Source organism: Myzus persicae, unplaced genomic scaffold (assembly GCF_001856785.1).
Source record: "Myzus persicae strain clone G006 unplaced genomic scaffold, MPER_G0061.0, whole genome shotgun sequence".
Lineage (NCBI taxonomy): Eukaryota > Metazoa > Arthropoda > Insecta > Hemiptera > Aphididae > Myzus > Myzus persicae.
Genome location: NW_019103864.1, coordinates 199,194 through 209,687, shown reverse-complemented (window position 1 = coordinate 209,687; position 10,494 = coordinate 199,194). Strand labels below are relative to the sequence as shown.

General features: G+C 28.3%; 1 protein-coding gene across 2 annotated transcripts; it reads left to right on the top strand.

Moving 5' to 3' along the window:
* The first annotated feature begins 950 nt into the window (after positions 1-950).
* On the top strand, positions 951-7,668 carry LOC111035583 (pleckstrin homology domain-containing family J member 1-like). 2 transcript variants are annotated; one of them, XM_022317257.1, is made up of 7 exons: positions 951-1,141; positions 1,223-1,361; positions 1,509-1,547; positions 2,916-3,001; positions 3,189-3,361; positions 5,255-5,318; positions 6,673-7,668. In XM_022317257.1, the coding sequence occupies exons 2-7, from the start codon at positions 1,259-1,261 to the stop codon at positions 6,844-6,846; spliced, it is 639 nt and encodes a 212-aa protein (XP_022172949.1). In that variant the 5' UTR covers positions 951-1,141; positions 1,223-1,258; the 3' UTR covers positions 6,847-7,668. The 2 variants fall into 2 exon arrangements, with proteins under 2 accessions (XP_022172949.1, XP_022172950.1); XM_022317258.1 differs by lacking the exon at positions 1,509-1,547 and having other exon boundaries at positions 986-1,141; positions 6,673-6,846.
* Positions 7,669-10,494: the final 2,826 nt, after the last annotated feature.

Genomic DNA, 10,494 nt, shown 5'->3' with positions numbered 1-10,494 from the left:
ATGCATTTTAATATGCAGAATAATTTTTAAATGTGTATTTTGTACATTTTAGTGCATATTTGGCGATTTTTCTACAAGTTATGTGCCCTACTTATTACTCCTAAGCTACATGTTCTAAATTCGATTTTTACGTATCAGAATACTTAGAGAAATATTCTGCTTTCAAAGATACCTAAGCCAAAACTGAATGTTGTCATTCAAATAACTCAAAAACATAAAAAATTATAAATTATATTTTTAAAAAACACGTTTTTTTTACGACTTGAAACCATGCAAACATTTATTTTCAAAATCATTAATACTTTTTGATTTTTAGTAATGAGTATTCTTCATTAAATTAATCAGCCGGTATAATTTATGTTTTTTTTTTGATGATATAACAGTTATAACTTATAACTCATAAGTGTTGTAGACTGATTGTCGATTGCCTTTATAGGTATATTTTTAGAGATGATCGGTGGTGGGAGGTGGATTGGAAACCTGAGGGGAATTATTCTCTCCAAAATAATACACAATAATACCTACGGATTCGTACTCAGGGGCAAGACTTAAGATAGTATCCGTGACAAAATATACTATAGCAAGAACCAAGAACCAAGCATAGTCATAACTAGGCGTCTAGGCTTTAAAGTTATGTTGGGTGTGGGAGGAGGCTGCCATTTTTCAATAGTAAAATAAGACATGGACAAAGTCACCTTCACTCTCTCATCGTGCGCATAATATTATGGCCTTATAAGGAAGAAGCCATTTGGATTGAACATGATGTTAATTATAAATCCATTTAATCCACCTGGTGGGGTTGGAATATCGAATATTCGAATCCAAACAATTACGCAAAATGGGCGACTGAGGTATTATACTATTATAGTATTATAATCTGTGATATCAAAGAACAAACTTGTGAAATTAATATCTCTCTTATCATTATCAGTTATCATATTAATTGCGTTTTGGTTTTTTCAACCATAGGTATAGCATAATAATATTGTGTATAATTAAAAAAAAAAGTTTAAACTGTATGTTAACTGTAAATTAATGTAATACTAGTGTATTTGTATAAATAAAATATTCAACTGTGTAAATAGTGAATACGAAAATTTGTCATCAAAAATTATGGTTCACAGTGACTCAGCCGTTTCAAGTAATGCTTTAGATTGGAAACCATAAGTGTTGAATGGATTTCAATTAAAAAATAAACTTCTGTGTCATCTCAATGCGATAGATTAAGTTGTATTGAAAAGAAAACGACAGATCTAGCATGCGGTTCAACAACAAAGAAATGATTCACGTTAGTCACTCAAATCCTGCTCTTGAAGGCCGGATGTCCTATGCAAAAATGTCCAACGGATACGCTTCAAAAGGTAGGTAAAAATATTAACCTGGCAAAGCACATAGTCACCTACTGAGTAACTAAGTGCCAAGTGTGCTGATTATGTGTATTTTTTGTATACTCAACTGCCTGTATCATTTTTATATTTACTCACCTCTGGAATTACATTGATTTTTAGTATTACCTATATCAGCGGATATTGTCTCATTATTCAAAGGTATATTTTTATTATTTTATTAAATAAATAAATGCATTACATTTTGATGTAAACAATTGTCATCTTCATTTACCTAAAAGGCTTTTATAAAATCAGTTGTTAAATTAAAATTAAATTGTTTTTACCTACAAGAGACACCCTCAGTGAATTCAATCAGTAGGTGCAAAATACGTTTGGTGTCAATATGAGCTTTATACATTAATTGTATATTACTGCATATTACTATTTTGATAATTTCAAATCTTTACGTATCAAATTACTACATTAATCAGGTATCTTATTATGATGACAATACAATAGCTGTACCCATAGGTATTAGCATTTTTATAAGTACCTAAAGGTTAAATTATATAATTCAAATTATCATTAAGAAAATAAGTATGAGTGAATTTAAAGTTTAAATTTTAAACCCATTTAGTGTCATCATATAAACATAATCATCTATGCGTAACAATTTAAAATTACCATAGTACCTATACCTATATTTTTTTGTCATTTTTAGTATTCATTATTTGTTCACCTATTTTATTTGTCGATGTATGGTAAAAAATTTAATAATAATCATCAAATTGCTCAAACAAAACAACATGCACAATGTGTAGACTGTAAAGCATACAAATTATAAGAACAGATATATTTTTTAAATTCTAGTATTTATAATTTATATCCAATTAAGATAAGTATCTTGTTTAGATACCATTTTATGGTCAATATAAATTATTAATTGTAATAGTTATAACTGTAGAAGAGAGTAAATTGTTTTAAATGATACTATTTAATGAAATAAAACTTTACTTTACTTATATATTAGTTTTTTTTTATGTATAAATAAGGCCGGGTTACATAGGAAATGTATTTTGTTATGTTTGCACTTATGTACTATGCACAGTGGTTCTCAATATATAAATTGTCATACAAATTAACGAAAAAGGAACTAAAATTATAATATAATCTAGTGTTTTGGATAAACTAACATAATCAGTAATGTCTAATTATTATCGCAGACTAATAGTTTACATATTTTATATAATTCGACCAATATAAAAAAAAAAAATACAAATTGCTCTATTAATATCTAATAATTTTAATATTTATTTTTATGTCTTATACCTACCTATAAAGTATTTCAGTGGTTTTGGTGAGGCAAGGTCGTATGTTCAATCTGCGGCAACGTTCTGAGCGTACGTACTGGCTGTCGTTGCTAGCACTCGGATGGATGACCCCGGGTTTTTAGCAACACATCCTTGCCACACATACAAACACTTGTTTCAAATCACAAGTGTCCCCCTTCAGACAGCTAATGGCCATAGTTGCCGAGCTTAAGATCAAAAAAAAAAGTACTTAAAATTAATTGATAATTAATTTTAGGTTTCAAGGAAAGATGGTTTCGACTCAAGTACAACTTATTATTTTACTTCAAAATTAATGGATTTGGGCAAGTTGATTTACATCAAGTAAATAGAATAAATCATTTTTTGTTTGATTAATTTGTTGATAATTTTAAATAGTTTAATGTCTGTAATAGATTAAATAATGTATTAAGTTTATCTACTTTTTATTATTAATTAATTAATTACTTCTAGTCATTACATTTTATTTCTATTAATTGTGTTCATTATCTTTTGTACAATATGTTCTTAGCCAGCTGGTGTCTTTGTTTTGGAGAATTCTATTGTAAGACTTGAGAATAATATGCCAGGAACATTATTTTCATTTTCTCTTTCGTTTAAAGATGAACCAGATAAAAAGTATATTATTTCTAGTCAGTCTGAGGATCATGTTCATCAGTGGATCAAATGTATTCAAAGCTCAACGTAAGTGTCTTATAAGATGTATATGTTTTATTTGGTAAAGCTATGATTGTGTACTTTTATTTCAAGTTATATTCTGTAATAGTTTACTAAAATATCTTATTATTATAAGTGGACATATTAGGAATGACTCAAAACCCAAGTTGAAATTCAAATTGAATTTATTATTCATGAGGTAAATATTATAAAAATAACTTTGTTATATAGAAGATTTTGAGTGTAGCTCGTCATTGTAATAATTTTCTAAAAATATTTCATGATAAACAATTGTTAATTTTTTAAATACTATTTAATTTTATTCAACTTATAAATTATGTTAGAACTCATTACTGTTGTACTGTATAATGATACACATGTACTGTATTAGTAAAATATTTTGGGAATTTCATTTTAAATAAAAAAATAGTAGTATACGGTAATGGCAGAATGCTGCAAATCCTAAATTTGATATTTTTTGAATTACATAAAAATAACTAAAATCTTAGAGGTAAGATCTTTATTTTTAGTTTAAATATCCAATTTCATCAAAATTATAACTTTAAATATCAATAAAAATTTATTTGCAGAATATATATATTTTAACATTTTTGTAAAAATTGCACTTCAGGAGGATCTTGTTTTAATTTTTAATATTTTTAATAAAAAAAATGACTGAAAAAACTTGATAATTTTTAATGCATAAAAACATGCAACTATACTTATTACTTTTTCTTAATAAATCATGACATGAAAAACATACATTTTGTATGAACTGCACTTGGATACAATTATTTCACTTTTCTCTCAGTTTTTCCCAAAACTTTTGAGAATTTTCCACTCGTTCATAATATCAATGTAGTAAAATAGCATTGAAACTTCAAAGTTCTAATCTAATGCTTACTGCTGTGAGTTACCCTACTGACATATTTAAAGAACACATTTTAAATTAAGTTTATATTTTATACGGTCAAATACATTGCTATGGAAATAGAAAAGTTTGTTAAATGCCATTTCATTCTTATTTTTATGGCTTAGCTATGAAAAAACAACTTGAAACACCATTTTTAAATACATTAAAATGAAAATATTACTAGAGAGCATTTAATTTTTTGTTGGAAGATTTCTGTACTGATTTTTAGGTAGGAATTGTGAATTTCAACTTTATGTATAGAACTGTGTTTTTATGATCAACAATATAACAATACCTATTTATATATTTTACTTTATTCAAATTCGTTCGCCATTAGTAGAAAACTACTTTTCTTCCAAGTAAGAAAAATATAAACCAATTAAGCATGCTAGTTAAACTTCTGTGTTTGTATGAATATGGGTACCTGATGTGTCCTAGTTTTTGAATTGCAAAACCATGATTTTAAATTCAACTAATAAAAATTGAGAAGAAAACTATATAGATGGGGGCAAAACTCTGACAGAACCAATTAATATAGTTTAGGATAACTATAGTTATATACCTACATATTGACCTAATTTGAAAAACAACTTTTAATATTTTCCAATGAGTGAACTTATTTTGAATTTAAATCTAACTATTAAAATATGTTTTTCGAGATATATTTCGATTATAGTATGTATATACTATATTATACGTTAACGGATAATATTTATGGGTATACACATTGCCGTTATTACTGCTTACATAATAATCTAATTTCAACTAATAAAAAAAAAAAATGTATGGGTTGTATACCATTGCTTTTCGGGTGGATATTCAATCTTCTGCAGTTTTGATAGGCGATGTTGTGATAATAATACGAAATTGTAAATTCGATGTAAAAAATTACAAAATTATTACTATTGTATTCATCATTTTACATTTGTATTTCAGTCTGTAAGATGTATACTTTTACTTATAGGTTTACAGTTAGGCACAACGATTGACAAGTGTTTATTTTTCAGGTACGAATATATGAGAACCCGAATGACGTCGATACAAAAAAAAATCGTGGAGCTTACTGGAAGAGTACGTACCTATTATTATCTATCTACTGTCGGTAATTTTTCTAGTTGTGTAATTGCGGAAATATAACATTTTACTCGAACACCCGACCAACTACATTTAAGTGTGCCGTCTGCAGTAAAATCAAAACAAATTTATCTCCCGGGGGAACTATTATTCTCAAAAGTATGTATTGCTACACGATATTTAGTTCAATACGAGTGTATGCGTCAATATATGTGCATCAATGCCACTGATAAATGTCATTATTATAAAAATATCGTTGCAGCAGTAGGTATAACACGCCGCATACGTTTTCAGATAAAGGTCGTTAAACAGGTGCATTCAAGTGGCAAGTGTCATATAGTTGGTATATTATGTAACACGTTTTTTTGTTCGATTCTCGAAATAAAATTTAGTTAAAACGTAACAACAAATGTTACGCTCGAATTTAAATCCTTTTAATGGGATACCGTATACACTATACATACACGGTATGACGGTTGGTAAGTTTATCTATCCATTCGTTGTTGATCGAGCTATTATAACATATTATTGTAAACCTCGTATAGTAATGTATACGTATAACTTATAATAAAATAGATCGTCTCTGCGGACTCATTTTGTCGCTTAACTGCTGAGCTTAAAGTGCCGAGGTAGGCCGTGGTATTGATATATTCGAAGGACACAAGTGGGTGTTTAAATAATTTAATTATATAAAATCAATATCAACAATAACAATTAAATACTTAACTAATAATCGATTAATAATAATATAAAGTCGTTAACACAAAAAGTTATTTTACTCCCCTCCCCCCTTAAGTACACGACTGAGTATTTATATTACAAAGAAAGGGAAGGTATAACTCAAACATGTTAGTACTCCTAGGTATTGGGAAGTTCAGATTATTATAGGTTAGATTTTGTGCGATACGTGATATATACGCGCAATTTTTATTAATAAACTGCCTTTTTTTTAAATAATATAATATTAAAATAAGCAAAAAATAACTTGATCTCAGCGTTTTAATTAATTGTTCGATAGATATTATAGATAATAGATTTTAAATAAATATTTATTGGATAATAGTTTTTAAATGTTTTTTGTACGATTAGGTATATGAAATAAAAAGTTTTTGAACAAAGGTATAAAAAAATAGCAGTTAGAAAGTTCTTTTATATTTATTATAAAAAAGTTTAGTAATTTTATTAGTATTTGTTAAACGACTTAAATAAATATAAAATATTTAAATTATCAAAAATAAATATAAATATAAATGTATCATGTTATTATGAATGATTTTCCGGGGGCGTGGACGTTTAAGTTGCTGATCCACGTGTTGGCTGACGAAAACTAAATGACTTTTCACTGCTGCAGGATCCGCTGTTGATGTATCCAGAGGAAGGGAAGAAAATTGGCCGGACGAAAAGATCGGTGGCGGATGAAGACGATAGCGATTTATTTTTCAACCCACCGACGGATCCACTCCCGCCACCCAGGCACAAACACGACGCCAGCAAAACGGCCGTCTCGAATCTAATCGAACTGTAAATAAACCGCGTCTGTAAGTAGGTATGTTATGCGCGTATGCAGAGAAGGGGTTGTTTGTTGTTCACCATCACGCCGAACGATACTAGCTGGCGACGCGCATGCATCGATGTACCTTATATTTATTTTGTAATATGCGCACCGGTAGCTAGTCGTGATTTCGCGTTTTCAAATTCGATTACTTTACCTATACAGTGGTACACGCCTTACCGTAAAAATATTATTACTATAACTATATGTACACGGTATACCGCTGCTATTGGACTCCGTTACCGTTTATTATCATACACATCGGCGGGGTGGTTCGAAATTTACAACTGAAACGTATTCACTTCTGGAAAACATTTTTCCGGTTATACGCTGCGTCCCGAATAAATTCCTATATAATTCGCTATTATATTAAATTCGTGCAACATATGGTTTCCATCATTTTGTATAGGTAGATAAATCGTAAATCGTAAATGTATATTATATAATATACATGATATACATGTTTAAATAACTCGATTATCAAATAATATTTTAATGCACCGTTTATTGTATGTATTAAGTAGTGATGTCGTGTGTGCACGAGAGTATATAATATTCTTTGGACTTATATTATATTGCTATTGTTATTGATTTTTCGATGTATTATTATTATTATTTTTTGTAAGTTTGGAGAAGTTATTATTTTCTTTTGTAAAAGTATATTACCTGCCTCTTACCTACCCATATATATTATATAAGTATACACTTGCTACGTTGCAATTTATTTATCAGATACGACCAACAAACTGAAAACTCAGCAATTGTGTTAATATAATAAATATTTTTGTACGATTATTTTTATCGTATTTTTCCTTGAAAACCTTTAATACTTACATCCAAATCTTCATCTGTAAGGTTTATTGCTGTAGTTAGTAGGGTGTGTATACATTATAATTATCTATGCATAATGCGAGTTAAATCGATCCGCGCTCTTGTTTTGTAACTTCGACTGTTCCAGTTTGGTGATGGAAAATAATAATATTTATTTTCATATCTTCGTCGTATTATTAAATAATGATTAAAACAATCTTGTTTGAGATTGCAAAATGATATATTATTATTGATAGAAAGAAGGGAGAAATTAGGTAATCGCTCTGCTGTACAGTTGGTGTCGAGTGTTTATCGTCATTGAGAAGTCATTGTAGTGTGATTGTGTTAAAATTTAATTTAATGATGATTCATTGTACATGAAAAACAATTTTGAGCAAAGGTGGGGTCTGTCTTTTATAGAAAATAAACTAAAATAATCTTAAATGTGTATTATTTATAAGTAACTCAAAGAGAGTCTAAATATTTTGAAAATTATACTACGTATAATAGATACTAGTATAATCATTTGGTGAAAATTTCTAGTATCATAGTATATTCAGTGTATTTCGAGTAGATATTCGTTTTTGATTTTCTTACCAAATAATATAACAATAATAATTTGTGTATAAATTCTCGTTTTTCCCTTTTTTTCTTTTGATTTTTTCTGAATTATCAAGAAAAAGTGTAAATTTTGTTGACCTTTCAAAAGAATAGAAAGACCAGAAGAGATATCGAAGTTGAAAAACAAAGCATATTATTTTATTATTATATTATATTATTTTCTACTTTAAATCGCCTACACAAATAACCCAAGAAAAAAAGTAACACATTAATCGCTGTGCTCGTAATCTAAAAATATTTTGGTTTAAAAATAAACAGAATTTGACATTTAAAAAATGTATGATCATTGAAGTACTTCAGGATCCTTATTGAATGCGAAGATTTATTGTTGATTTCAAATGTATGAAAAATTATACCACAGATTATATGCAATTGAATGTGTATAATATATCATTTTTATATAATCTGATTGTACTATACGTCTGTATACTCACCACCGTTGAGTCGTACTTTGCATTCAAAATCAGCAATACTCTGTTGTTTGACTTATCCGGCGCAACGTATAGGCAATTTAGCTACATTAATGCGCATCATAATTTTTGAACATGTTTCATCGTCATGAAATAAAATATTAATATTATAATCATAAATAATTTTTGTTTTATGCTATGTTTACACACTAAGTTATATTAATATTATAGTTTATTATATATTATGTATTAATGAGATGTGGAGTGTGTATTCTTTTATAAATATAATTCATAATTCAATATTTCATTATAATATATTGTTTATTTACTATTGTCTGCGAGAGATTGGCATGGCTAGATAAAATAGGTCGATTTTTTTAAACATGGAGAATATTTTATAAATTTTCTTTATGGGGATTGAGATTTTAAATTGTTATACATTTTATATTTGTCCAGTCACTTTAGGGTTGCTAAGCTCATAAAAACCCGGATGTATAAAGATGTATGCATATATGTAAAATACTCAAAAATATGAACTGCTTAATTATTTTAAATCTAGACATCATGACTTATCAATAAAATTTCTTCTATTTACACCATGAACACATATGCATACTAAAATATACTTACATGCTTTCTGTGAATGATATTATTTCGACTTTTTCTCGTACACAAGTTCCCGATTTACCTGTGAATTATTGCAATGAAACTAACAAATATGGAATTTTCATAGTGTGTATAATATACATACACTATTTATTTTATTCCTATATATAAAAAGTTTTTAATGAATTCCTTTTTTTCAAAACACATTTTCAAGTAGGTATTAATTGACTAGAAATGTTCGTAAAATCTAATCCGAAACAAGAGTTATTTAACAAAGTCATGGTATTAATATTTTAAATCTATGTATATGTACATATTAACAATAATAACAATTTTATATTTTATATAATAATACTATATAGTATATAAAACGCCAGGAAAAAAATTAACACAATACCTACCTATTATACGTATTTCACTAACAGGTGATGATAATAATAATAAATAAAAAAAAACAAACAGCAAAGTGTATAACCAGTAACCACATTATAACATGAGTGGGTTTTTAAATATAATAATAATTGTAATATTGGTTATAAATCTGAACGTTTCCACGAGAAACAACGGATCGGCAACGATTATCGTATACAGTATTGTTTGACGACGTGTCAAATCGGCGAAAAATACCTTAATCATAAATGGAAACAATTAAAAATAGAATTATTAGTTTACTTTAACGTGCGTTATTCTATTATACAATAAGACGGGTAAAGAACTCGCATATTATACGCTGGTCGATACGAACAATTCGTTTATAACAGTTATACATATATTATGTATATGTGTGTGAGAGAAATAAAAACGCCTGCATTGAATGACGAAGAATATAATTATATATATATATATATATACATACATGTATTAAACGTATAATATGTCGCCGTTACGTATAAACGAAACGGAATGAAATAAAACGTTCGAAATGCAGAACGAAGGAACACGATGATATCCTAGGGAAATGTATTATTTTTTGAGTTATGATCAAAACTTTTCGAGTTTTTCTGGTCGTTTCGGAGACGGCAAACGGACGAAGGAAAAAAAAACTAAAAATAAACGGTCTGGCTGGCGAAACACTGTGCGGTGCGCGTGCTTGTGGTGTGGTTGGCGGAGAGGGGAGGGAGTTGAACCACGCTCGTTTAACTGTATCGTGAAAAACGCGACGGCAGCCGCGAGG